The sequence below is a fragment of the Oxyura jamaicensis genome, chromosome 2 (assembly GCF_011077185.1).
Source record: "Oxyura jamaicensis isolate SHBP4307 breed ruddy duck chromosome 2, BPBGC_Ojam_1.0, whole genome shotgun sequence".
Classification (NCBI taxonomy): Eukaryota; Metazoa; Chordata; class Aves; order Anseriformes; family Anatidae; genus Oxyura; species Oxyura jamaicensis.
Window position 1 is genome coordinate 142,142,784 of NC_048894.1, and position 13,704 is coordinate 142,156,487.

The window sequence follows — 13,704 nt, forward strand, 5'->3', positions numbered from 1 at the left end:
TTTCTGATATTAATATTTAATGGGTTGGCATATAAATGGGGTGACTATATAAATCTTAAATTCTTCATATCCTTTCATGAAACTTTCATCAGTACTAAATTAATGTATGACAGTATCAAAAGCAGGTGATAGCCCTACAAACAACAACAACAATAAAAGGAACTTTGTATTTCCTATAGCTTAAAAAAAAAAAAAAAAAGTAGCTAGAGAGCTAGAGCAGTTACAGCAATAAGAGAATTGCATACTCAATGAAGCGAATGAAAAACAATGATATCTTCTGAATCCTTTGTTCTAACAAACAATAGAACTAATAAACAATAGCTCCTCCTTCTTCATTGGGCGAGTAGCAATAAGGGTGATAATTTATTTGTGTCAAATATGTTTCCCTCTAATGTGGTATTCCCCAGTCCAACTGTCTCATTCTTATATTCATGGTGCTCATCAGGCATAAATTTGTTCCACAGTCAGTTAATTTACATGGTAACCAAATGACCCCGTGACTTGATTAAACGAGTACCAAAAATTTAGGAGAATGTTCAGTTAATTCAGACTTTAAATGGAATCTATCTGCCTGGCTCTCTTTAGTAATCTAAAATATTAGCTCATAGAAATAGTATCTTTGCCAAATTTTTCATGTATTAAGTCTGAAGAATGGAGATTAATGCATTATCCATTTCTTCACCAGTTTTTAGCTAAAAGACTGATACTGGATTGGGAAATATTGGATTGCTTTATTTTTGAAGCATCCATTTCCTTCAGGGAAATAAAGCCCTGTCCTGATGTTAAATATCATTGTTAAATATCTTCCAAATGGTGAATTACTTGCATCACATAATTCTTTGCCTTACTTCTTTATTCTTGACTTGCCTCAAAGATTTCTTAGGGTTTGGCCAAGGCATTCATATTTATATACATTTACAAAGTAGTGATACACATATTAAATAGGTGTACAGTATTTCTTCACTATTACTCATTCACATAAAACTAAAATTACAGTAAAACCCTAATGCCCTACTCCTGTACTGAACAGTGTATTGTTCACAGACAGAAAAATAGGCAAATTAGGAAGTATTTTCTCCTTTCTTCATTTTAGATACCAGCTCCATAAAAATAAAAGGAACTTCTTGTGAACATCTTTAAAGATGTTTTACTGAGATTAATGTGAATCAGACTAAGAGAATAAAAGCACATATGTAGATAGTCAAGCCTGTGTTCCTGATTTTGAACACATTAACAGAAAATACAAGTCATATTCCCAAGCCAAACATACACCAAATCTTACAGTGACTCTTTTTCAGAACCTGGATTTGAGCAGTAATTCATAAGATAAAAAAGATCAAAAGAAAAATTCAGAACTAGCACCATGAAAAAAGTTCTGGAATGTGTAACTGATGCTTTGTACTTCCTGAAACAGGCACCTGGAAAAAGAGTCTGATGGGATTAAAGCAATTTGTAAAAACTTCATCTGAGAGATTAGGCAAGAAAGGGTTCAACAGATATTCTTTCCCAGAGGTGGAGGGCCTCTTGCTACAATGTCATACAGACTGAAAAAAAAAAAAAATATATATATATATATATATGTAATAAAAAGTACTTCTTGTATTTTTATTTATTTATTTTTAAAATAGATTAGGAGGAACTTTGGCTCATTATAATTCAAGGCTGCTGACCTGAAATACAAAATATTCTAATTACTTTTGTCTTTGAAAGATACTACATTCATCTAACAGACACAGACACTAAACACAGCAAATATTTCAGCCATTTACATCAGAGTATAATGGCATCACCTCTTTTATGATTAGGTTGATACCTCTCTTAAGTTCTCATTAATCGAGTAGCAATATTAAAATGAAATTTATTTTATAAACCTATAAGTTAATGTTTTCTAGTTAAACATCTGTAGTGCATATGGTTGGAATGACACTTGAGAAAACTTAAGTGAATAGATATTATAAAAACTGCATGTGCATTAAATAGTTAATCAAGATTTAAAAAAAAAAAAAAAAAAGAAGAAGAAGAAATCTTTGAACTGCTTAAAAGTTTATATTTATATGCAAAAAAGTCATGAGGAAAATGTATCCATAAACTTTTAATGGACAGGGATAAAAATGTGAACAGAGATACTAGAATAGAGATTTCCAGACACACGGATTCCAGTTCAAATCTGAGAGTGGACTTCAAGTCTTATGCTAAAGTTGGGTAACTTAAAGAGCTTTCTGTAACTTCACAAATTTTTCTGCTTCACTGAAAGTCTCAGACTGAAAAATTACATATCAGCATACATGATTTGGATGTTTTACTGTTAACTAAAAAAAAGGCTTTTTTTGGCCACATTATTTATATGCTAACAAATACTAAGACTTTCAAATTATTTTTTTCTTTATCAATTGAAACATTGAAAGACATCTACTCAGTTATGATGCAAGAGATAAAACTAAACTGAAATAAATATACTTCTGCATTTTATTAACTAATAAAATAAACTAATTAAACTAGAAATTAACTAATTAATGTGCATTTTATTATATTAATACTTTATTTTACTTTGTTTCGCCTTTGTTTTGTTTCAATACAAAATACTTATTTTTATTTAAAAGCATATTTAATTTCGTATATAGCTTTTTATTGCTGCTGCTTTCATTTTCATTAGGTTGCTTAGGTGTGCTTATGCCTCAGCCATAATTAACTTCTTTTTGAAGTGCTTATGTATGGCAACTTATGACAGAAATCCTAACCTGACGCTCAGATGACTGAAATTAATAAATCCCAGCACCAATTCTTAGAGATAAATCTTACCATAACCCTTTTTATTTTGATAATTAAATAGCAGAATCTGGCAGAAAAAGTTTTTATTAATCAAACATGATTGGCATGGTACTCTTACTCCCTTGATTTCTGGGTGGCATATTTAATTAAATTGAGTATTCTGAAAAATTAGACAATTAGTTCATTCCTTCTTATTACATTTAGGTGGCATGTGCTAAAAGACACCTTGATCATCATCAACGTTAAATATATAGTTGGTAAGCAATATATGAATTTGGAAATAAGTACGTGACAAATACAGTAATAACATCTATGTACAAAACAAAATTAATGTTACTGAATTTATGAAGGGCAGTAAGTCTATAAAAATTTGGAAAGTTCTAATATCCTTTTTTTTCCCTTTTGGTTGTTTTTTATTTGTTCAAAAACAAAACAAAACAAACAACAAATAAACAAAAAATAAACTACCTTCACATAAAATTGCTAGTGATTGTCATTTTGCAGAAGATGCTACATGCCAAAGAAGATCAGAGCCATTTGAAGTGTAAACCTCATGTACTGCAGTATGTGACATTGTATTAAATTAAGTTTCTGTGTGTAACAGTGTGATGGTTTTACTCGAGTGGGCAGCCGAGCTCCACCACAACCGCTCTCTCACTCCTCCCCTCCTCAAAGAGGAAGGGGGAGAAAAGACAACACAAAGAGCTCGAGGTTTGAGATGAGAATGATTTAATTAAGGAAAGGGGAATGGAGAGAAAGAGAAACAAAAGAAACAACAAGGCCGCGCGGAAGCACAGAGAGAAAGAAAAAAAAAGTTATTCTCTACTTCCCATCAACGAGCGATGTTCGGCCACGTCCCGGGAAGCAGGGCCTCAAAACGCGTACCGGTTGTTCAGGAGAGACCCTCCCCCATGAGAGCCCCCCTTTTATTGCTCAGTGTGACATCAGGTGTTATGGAATATCCCTTTGGTTGGTTTAGGTCAGCTGCCCTGGTGATGTCCCCTCCCCATCAATTGCCCACCCCCAGCCTGCTGGCTCTTGGGGGCCTGGAAGGAGTTCTGATGTTGTGCCAGCACTATGCAGCAATAGACACAACACTGGAGTGATACCAGTGCTGTTCCAGCTATGAGTGCAGAGCACAGCACTGTGTGGGCTGCTGCAGGGAAAGGTGACTCCATCCCAGACAGACCCAACACAAACAGCTAGGCAAAAAAATATTATGATTATATCACAGAATAATTAATGAAGATACTGAGGAAGAAAAACAAAATTTACAAAAAAAAAATGTAATTCTGTTCAAAGATGAATGTTTAATACTAAGAATAGAATACAAATACAAGTTAAGGCAATACTTGGTTTACAGTTTCAATTTCCTTTTTTAAATATGTATGGTCTGAAAAACTCATGTTTTAAAGAACAGATTATGGAAACATCTGAGGTTGCCGCATTTTTAAATCTTTAGAGATAGAAATGCTTTAGACAAGTATTTTGTAAGTGCTTAATATAACCTTACCTGACACTGTACAGACAGATTCAATGGTATGAGGCAGCTTAGAAAGAACAACAAAAAGCTACATGAAGGCTACCTACCTTAAGAACATCTCCTTGGGCTAAATGAAATGTTCTGGCAGAAATGTTGATTCCTTTTCCTGCTTGTACCTGAATGCTATAAATACATTCATGGTTGTTTTCGTAGTTAAGAGGATAATTGGGGGACAGTAAGATTCCTTCATTATTTGTCGTGGAGGCTCCACATTCAGCTGCAAGAAAAAGGAAACGTTAAGGTATATTTTATAAATAAATAAATAAATATCTTAAATAATGGTGATAATGCAAATGTTAATGTAACCTAGTTCACATTAGTAATGCTCACTGATATCATAAATCTAGCTGTTAACATATGTTCATGGTAGTGATTGAAGACTACAAGACTACATTTCTAACATCTTATAGTACTTTAATAAATATGTGTTAGTAATATGGATAGTTATAATCAGGTTAATGGCACATTCCGTAATGCTAATGTTTTAGCATTTTTTATTTAGCATTCTTGAATTTTGTTTTGGAGGAAATATATTTTGTGTTTATTACAGCTTATTTCTCCAATATGTAAATTCATAAAGACATATAAATTAAAGTGAAAGTATTCTAGAAGTTTATATATGCATATATTTATTTATACACAGGTATATATACATACATGCAGATATACACATATTCACACACAGATTAATGATAAAAAATCCCTAATATCAATTTACTAACATTAATATCATTTAATGCATAGAGTAGGAAATGAGTTATTCCAAATTTACCCGGTAAACCAAAGCTCATTAATAAGTAGAAAAACAGTAACTCGCAGAAAAAATAAATAAATAAATAAATAAAAAGATATGAAATGTGCATAAGAGTCAAAAATAAAAATGGAAAGCTGTTTTGAAGTAATACCGTAATAATTCCAAAAATGAAAACTTTAACTGAGGACTTTGGTGATTGATTTTATCACAAAAAAAACACAAACATGAAAAGTTCTGAGAAATCCACATTAGGCATTATAGCTAACTTTCATTTACTATAAGATTTTGGAGTACTTGCATAATTTTATTTAAATTATTTTGAGCATTGAAGTACTACGAGAATTAAATTACGACTGACAAACTATTATAATTTGTTCCTTCCCTTTTTATTTAGTCCTTATAAATAGTCCATATACTGCAAGGACAAAAGCAGTTCTTCTCTTTTGAATGGATTTAGATTCATTTTAAATTTAACTGTAGCATTGACTTTTCTGGATTTGTTTTCCGCATTACTTCAATATTCCGGTCATTTCTTTTAGCATATAGTATAAGAATGCATTCCCAGTTGTTTTAACTTGGGGAAATCATTAGTTTATAACTTCACAGAATAGGAAAATGCATTATGCAAAATCATGTGATACTTTTAATGGGTTGAAAAGATATTTAAAAAATCCATGATATCTATTTTAAGAGCTCTTATTTTTATTAGAAATTAGAATTTCCTCATGAGAGTGATATCCAGTATATTGAAATATATATTTTGTGTATTAAATTTCTATATTAAATGACCATTGATTGGCTGTTCTTCAGTATGCAGCTAAAAGAAACAACTTGCATAAATATTTATCAAACGCAGAAGAAATTCTTGATGACTGTGTATACTTCAATAGGGTTATGTAAAAAGTACTCAAATTATTCAAGTGTCATCATTTTGTCTTAGAAAACTTGGATTCACATAATCTAGGTACAAGTGGGAATTGTTCTAGCCCTCGTGATCATTTATTTCTTTTATTGTCAAATAAATGGGTATATTCTGCTCTGAGGATGCATAGGTCAGTTTGAATTACAGCATGTAGGAATGAAATGACTGTAATTCCATTTGAGGTATATCCTTTCCCATTTATGAGAGAGAGAAAAGTCAAAAGGCACAAGATTTGTACTATTAAGTTGATCAAATAATTCTGTTTCTGTCAGAACTGTAATTCAGAGCAATTTTTTCAAAAATCTGAATGCAGCAGTGAACAAAAAGTTTGCTAATTTTTAACTGATATTTGAGAAACCATGCAGTATTTTCTGCTAAAAATATGGAAATTGCTCATATCATTAAATTTATCAATCTTATTGATAAATTTCTTAATATAGAGGGAGAATAAACACCTTAAGATGCTTGGAACACATCATATATGGCCTCAGTCCTCACGGTAACAGAAAATAAAGGAAGTGTAGTAACAGTAGTTTTGAAAATCTAAGTATAAAATAATTTCTCCCATAGTATTCAGTAAAATCATTATATATCCTAGGAAGCACGCACCATGGCATAAAACAATACCTTCTTTTGCACAGTTCTGAGACACATTCTTACAAAATCAGTTATTCCCTTGCTTCTCAACTTGCCTCATGTCAATGCAAATTATGAGTTAAAACAGAAAAGCAAAAGTATAACTCCAAATAAGTACAGAATCAAAAAGAAGATATCTATCTATCTAATGTAAGATTTTCCAAACTATACCATAGTTGCTTCTATCTGCCAGTTTCCACTTTGACTTGTAAAGCTGAACAGTTGTTTTGTTCAAAACTATACGCAACTTGAAGTAAGCTGCGGCTATGTTCTATTCTTTGATGTTAATACTATAGCACAAAGGAACACAGACCATAATGTCTCCACATGTAGTTAAGGGCTGAGTAAAGAAAGGATTAGGGAAAAAAATATTAAGTTAAATCTTAAGCTTAAAATGTATACAAAAATTAAACACATATAGTTTGTTTAAAGAGTTTGGAAAATAATCTTAACAGGTGCTACAGAGAGAATGTCAGAAAAAGAGACAGAAGAGAAAAACTATGATAAAATGTAGGGAAAATGTGTAATCACAGAATCACAGAATCACAGAATGGCTGAGGTTGGAAGGGACCCCTGAAGACTCAACCCCCTGCCGAGCAGGATCACCTGGAGTGCATGGTGCAGAATGGCATCCAGGCAAGTTTTGAGTATTTCCAGAGAAGGAGACTCCCTGACCTCTCTGGGCAGAATGAAAAAGAAGGAAATGTAGAAGACAGAAAAGGAAAAAGGATGTTTTCAGAAAACTTTTTTTAAAAAACTTTTTTTCAGAAGTAAAGGAAAACTCACATGGGAACAGGAGGACAATGATCATTCTTTAAAATATACTTAGAGCTATATCTATTGCCAAACATTTCTACATGGACTTAATGTTTCACTGTAGTAGTATTCTTTAGCAATACTCAAAAGAGATGAAGGTCAAGTTGTTTTAATGACAAAGGTTAAAAACAATCCATATATTTCAGATGAAATAAATTTAGCAACTGCCCTACATAGTTCACTTGTAGGTTAAATAAAAAGAATAAATAAATAAATAAATAAAAATACTCCAATATTTATGTTTCCAAAAGACTTTAATTTAGCCTTATGTAAAGCATAAGAATGAACATTAAGACAGAAATAAATCACTGTTTCTGAACTTTACCAGAAATACAGAATCAGTTCAGTATTAGAAAGGAAAATAAAACCAGAATAAAACAACAACAAAAAAATCAAAGACACGTAATTAAAAATACTTATATAATGAGCTATTATGTATTACAGGAAAGAACAGTTATTTTTATGAATGTGTGTACATCATTTCACATTTTCATAACAGAACAGATGAGTTTAAACTACCAGTCATTAATGTATATAAATTCTGTAACTGTGTAAAATACCATTGTTATAGTAATTGAGGAATTATATTTATCTGTTCTGGCAATGTAACCATTTGAAAATAGTTCTCAAATGAATTATTATTTTTTTAAAATATGCTCTCTCAGGGGAATTTTGCAAGATTTCTCAAATCCAGTTGATGAAATGCTTACCATAAATTATCAAATACTAAAATATAATCTGATGCTACAGACTGAAATTCAGCCATAGTTTTCTTCAAGACAATCCCTAGAAATCAGAGGATAAAGCCTCCAAATAACAGTTCTGTATTTTGAAAAGATGTTATCTCTGTTAGGAGACTAAACACATTGCAAAAGCATGATGGGGCTGTAAGTGTAGCATTCTCAAAAGGATTTTATCTTAGTGATAGTAGACTGCAAATTAGAAGCTACTACAGCAAATGTGTCTAAATTCAGAAGTAAATGAATTATTTTTTCACAAAACTTAATCTCTGGAATTTGTACCTCTTCAACTGAAGGCAGATGTAAGCAAGACAGTAGTCTTGTCAAAACAAGACAAGAAAACAGGCAGTAACAACACAATCTTGAAAGGGTTAAATTTTGACTTAAGCATTCTTTCCTTGAATAACCTGAGTTAGGATGTCATCAAGAGTTTTTCAGGAGGTTTTGGTATCCTGACAAAGTTAAGCAGCATTATTTTCAAGGAAACTGATGTTGAAGAAAATGAAAATAACATTGTCTTTAATCAGCAGGAACAATAGTGTTTTCTACTTTTATTTTACATTGTTCCAAAAGATTGTATTTCCTTTTGTAGTTCTAGAAATGAATAGCTGCATTTTGTGATAAAATGCAGTATATGCATCTATATCTGAGCTGATCTGAACATCTCAGTTTCCTTCAACTGAGATTCGATTAGAGAGTTCATCATGACTTTCAATAGAATTAAAGTCACAGTTCTTTTCCTTATGAAGTAGGTATCTTGCACCCTGTGCTTCATGGTCTTTAAACAGGAACTTGGACAGCTAGCTCAAAACTAAACTGCATCATAGAATCATAGGATGGTTTGAGTTGGAAGAGACCTTAAAAATCACCTAATTCCAAGCCCCCTTTCCCAGGCAGGGACACCCCCCACTAGACCAGGTTGCTCAAAGGACCATCCAACTTGACCTTGAAAACTTCCAAGGATGGGGCATCCACAACTTCTCTGGGCAACATGTGCCAGTTTCACACCACCCTCTGAGTAAATAATTTCTTCCCAATATAAACCTACCTTCTTTTAGTTTAAAACCATTACTCCTTGTCCTATCACTACACTCCCCAACAAAAAAGTCCCTAAAGTTAAGATTGATCCTGCTCTTGATAACAAAAATAATTGCAAAAACAAGAAAAAAAAAATAAAGGAGAGTGGAGAATTATGATATTCACTCTAGTTGATGGCCACTAAATGTCAGTGCAATTTCTTTAGAATATTCTGATGAAAAGACACAATAGTCAGGTAAGTACTGTATTAAGGACATGCACATAATATTACAACAGAATCATTTTTTCGCTTAAATGGCCAAATAAGAAAGAGTTAATTTGTAGAAACAATATTTACATTATTATTTTCCATAATTAGTAGTTCCAGTTGACAACGATGTGGAGGAGTCCCACATATTTTACAAAATATGCTTCTATACCACAACCAACAATAAGAAGACATAACATGACAAATGTGCTTCTTTGTTAGAAAGGTAAAATATATTAACAAATATATGTTCTCTATCAGGAGAATTTTAACAACCAATGCGCACAATTTGGTTTAAAATAATGATAACCATGAAAAGCACCACAAAAGCAGACTCAAGAACTGTTGAAAATTAGTGAATTTTTAAACTCAGTAAATAGGAGCAATTAAAACATTTTACAAAATATTGGGCTACATAAGAAATGTAATAAGTGCTTATCATATTATTATATTTATACAAATAAATATATACATATATACATTATATTAACAGTTGGTGAGCCTTCAATGGCTGGATTTTGCATTGTTCAGGACTTCTTATCCCTGAAGAAAATAACAGAAATATGAGATATTCATGAAAAATGACATGGGAAATATTTAAAGGAATAAACTGACTTCTGAATAACAAAAGAAAGATTAGGATTAATTCGTTTCAAAAGAATTCAAAGATGCATTCACTAGTAATATTACAAATCTTAAATTAAGTATCATCCCTGCCGCCAAAACATTCTGTATCTTAATACAACAACAACAACAAAACACAGCCACAACTAACTCAATTAAAACTACCAAACAGAGGTCTTTTCAATTCCAAAACATCAAAAGCAAAATTATGCCTTAAGTTTTATATATGCACAGTAATGGATAAAATACTGCTGGCAATATGGTGTAAGATGAGCAGAGTGTAGCTAATGGCTCTCCTGCTAAGGGACCTTGCAATTACTGCATACGTATCAGTTACAGAACCTTCACTTCATTAGTTACCCAATTGTGCTTCAGTTCAACACTGAATTTATTTTTTTCTCACGTAGAATATAACCTTTTTCACTCCCCAGGTATTCCCTGAAAACCACATTCACTCATGCCATATACATAGAATCATAGAATCATTAAGGTTGGAGAAGACCTTCAAGATCATCTGGTCCAACTATCACCCTACTACCAATGTCACCCACTTAGCCATGTCCCTAAGCTCCAGGTCCAACCTTTCCTTGAACACCCCCAGAGACAGTGATGCCACCACCTCCCTGGGCAACCCGTTCCAATGCCTGACTACTCTTTCTGAGAAGAAATGTCTCCTAATTTCCAACCTAAACCTTCCCTGGCACAACTTGAGGCCAGTCCATCTAGACCTATCACTAGTTATCTGAGAGAAGAGGCCACCCCCGTCTCCCCACACGTTCCTTTCAGGTAGCTGTAGAGAGCAATAAAGTCTCCCTTTAGCCTCCTCTTCTCCTGACTAAACAACCCCAGTTCCCTCAGCCACTTCTCATAGGACTTGTGTTCTATAGGCTTTGTAGCCAATCTCTGAAGGGCTAGAAGGGCTTTGAAGCCCTTCTCTGGACATGTTCCAGGGCCTCAGTGTCTTTCTTATAGAGAGGGACCCAAAACTGAACACATGATATAAATGAATGGATTTGCCTGCGGATTTTACAAGCTTGTTTGTCTGCTTTAGATAATTGTAAGAGATACAGTTTCTTGGAAATGTGTATGACCTAAACGTCAGAGACTCTGCACTTTGCAGTTTAGGACATACTGAAAAAAAAAAAAAAAAAAAAAAAAAAAAGGACATAATAATAGTAATATAAATAAATGCATACATACATAAATGAATAAAGCATGGCCTTGAGAAAGCCGATGTTGGAAAACGTTCTACACAGCTGGGAAGCTGACTAGATTATTTTCTTTAGAAATAAAAGATATTGGAATGACTATGGATTATAAATTCTCACAAGAATGCTACAGTGAAAATTAATGTAATTTAGCAACTAGGCAGCCTTATAAGGGAGAGAATATATAGATTTAAAAAAAAAAAAAAAAGGCAAGAGAGGAGACCTGAGTGTACTGGGTTTACATGGTAAGGGGGACTGCACATGTGACCTCTGTGACAAGTGCCCAGAAGCTGCCCAATGTCAGATAAGAGCCAGCTCCAGCTGGCTCCAAAGGTACCTGCTGCTGGCCCGAGCTCAGCCAATGAGTGAGGTTGATTGTGCATCTGTGAGAGCAGATTTAAGAATGGGAAATATCTGCTGTGCCACAGCAGCTGGGAGAGAGAAGTAAGAAAATGTAGGAAGAAACAGCCCTGCAGACTTCATGAACAGTGAAGGAGCGGGAGAGGTGCTCCAGGCACAGAGCCATCCAACAACTTCCCCTGTGGCCTGTGGAGAGGCCCTGGTAGAGCAGGCTGTCTCCCTGCAGCCTATGGGTCCCACAGTGGAGCAGATCTCCAGGCTGCGGCCTGTGGAGAGACCTCTGTAGGCATAGACTCCAGGCCACACCAGCAGCTGTGGAGAACCCACAGGAGCAGGTTATCTGGCAGGAGCTGCTGCCCATTGGGGATCCATGTTGGAGCAGTTTGCTCTTGATGGACGGTCCCTGTGGTACGGACCCATGTTGCAGCAGTTCTTGAAGAGCTGTTGCCTGTAGGAAGCCCATGTAGGATCAGTTTAGGAAGGACAGCATCCCGTGGGAGGGACCCCACATTGGAGCAGAGGCAAAGAGTGAATGTGAAGGAGAGGCAGGGACAAAGTTTTAGGGACTGTCCACAACCCCCATTCCCCGTTCCCCTGCACTGCTCGGGGGAGGACATAGAAGAGGGTGGATAAGGGAGGAAGGTCTTTTCAGTTTGATTTTTACTTTCTCACTGTCCTTGTAATAGTCAATAAATTATATTAATCTCCCTAGATTGAGTCTGTTTTGCCTGTGATGGTAATTGGTGAGCGATTTCCCCATCCTTATCTCAGCCCTTGAGCTCTTTTCCATTGTATTTTCTCCCCCTCTTCCCTGGAGGAGGAAGAGTGAAAGAATGGTTGTGGTCCATGGAATTCAGTTTATCAGCAGGGTAGAAACACCACATGAAGAAAAAAAAAGATAGAAGAAATATTGGCATAAGAAGACATTTTAAATTTCAATTGAAATAAAGGTAATTCCAAGAGAGCACAGTATGTGTTGAATCTAAACACTGTTTTTTTTTTGTTTGTTTTGTTGTTTTTTTTTTGTGATTATTATTAAATTAAAGCATAAAAAGAAAGCATAAAACTAAGGAAGGACTGTACTCTGACAGATCTTCAAGCATCTCCATTATTGTTCATTAGAAAAGTTTAATTTTATCTTTTTTTTTTCTTTTAAGCAGCAATTGCTCATTTTTTCTTGTCTGTAATGTAGTTACAGGGAAATTTAAACTGACTTCTTAAGAGCTGTGACATCCTAAATTTTAAGGACCACTAGGCAGAGTCATCTGAAACAAGTTTAAATGCACTAGAATCAATTCAGAGACGTTACAACCCTACAAATATACCTGAATTGTGTATTCACTAAATTTCTGTATCACAAGCTGAAAATGTATTGTTGAAAACGTTGCTTACTCAGGACTAAATAGAGCTTAGATTTTTTCTTCTAGATAAATCTAAATAAACTAGTATTCAATACTTTCTTTAAGGATTTTGTTAATCTGTTACTCAGAAGCAGAATGATTATTTTTTTTTCACTGTATATGTTTACATTCAAAGCAAACACTTTGTTAACTTATTATTATTATTATTATTATTATTATTATTAAGTGATTATACATACTCATATTGCACCATATTTTACTGGGATGAAGACAATTCATATCAGACCATACTGTTTTGTGTTTTCAATTTATGACCAAAACAGTACTGGCAACACATCATTTTAGCTATTGCTGAACAGTGCTTACACAGCATCAAAGCCATTTCTGTTTCTCACTCTGCCCCACCAGCAAGTAAGCTGGGTGTGGGCAAGAGTCTGGGAAGAGAGAAAGCTGGGACAGCTAACCCCAAGTGACCAAGTGACCAGAGTTGTTATTTTATGTCATATAATGTCATGCTGAGCAATAAAACTAAGGGAATTTCTACTAAATTGTTGTTTCTTGGAGATTGACCAGGCATTTCTTCGTTGTTGGTAAGTGACTGCCTTTATTTATTTATTTGTTTGTTTGTTTGTTTTTCTTGCTTTTACCCTTCCGATTCAACTAGGTGGGGACTCTGCTGCCGGCTG

At 34.0% G+C, this 13,704-nt stretch overlaps 1 protein-coding gene across 1 annotated transcript in view; it reads right to left on the minus strand.

Moving 5' to 3' along the window:
- CSMD3 (CUB and Sushi multiple domains 3) overlaps nt 1-13,704 on the minus strand; it is a 629,782-nt gene that overhangs the window by 207,121 nt on the left and 408,957 nt on the right. The window contains exon 23 of the mRNA XM_035317227.1: nt 4,360-4,529. Within this exon, the coding sequence (XP_035173118.1) occupies nt 4,360-4,529 (170 nt within the window). The remainder of the gene's footprint in view (nt 1-4,359; nt 4,530-13,704) is intronic.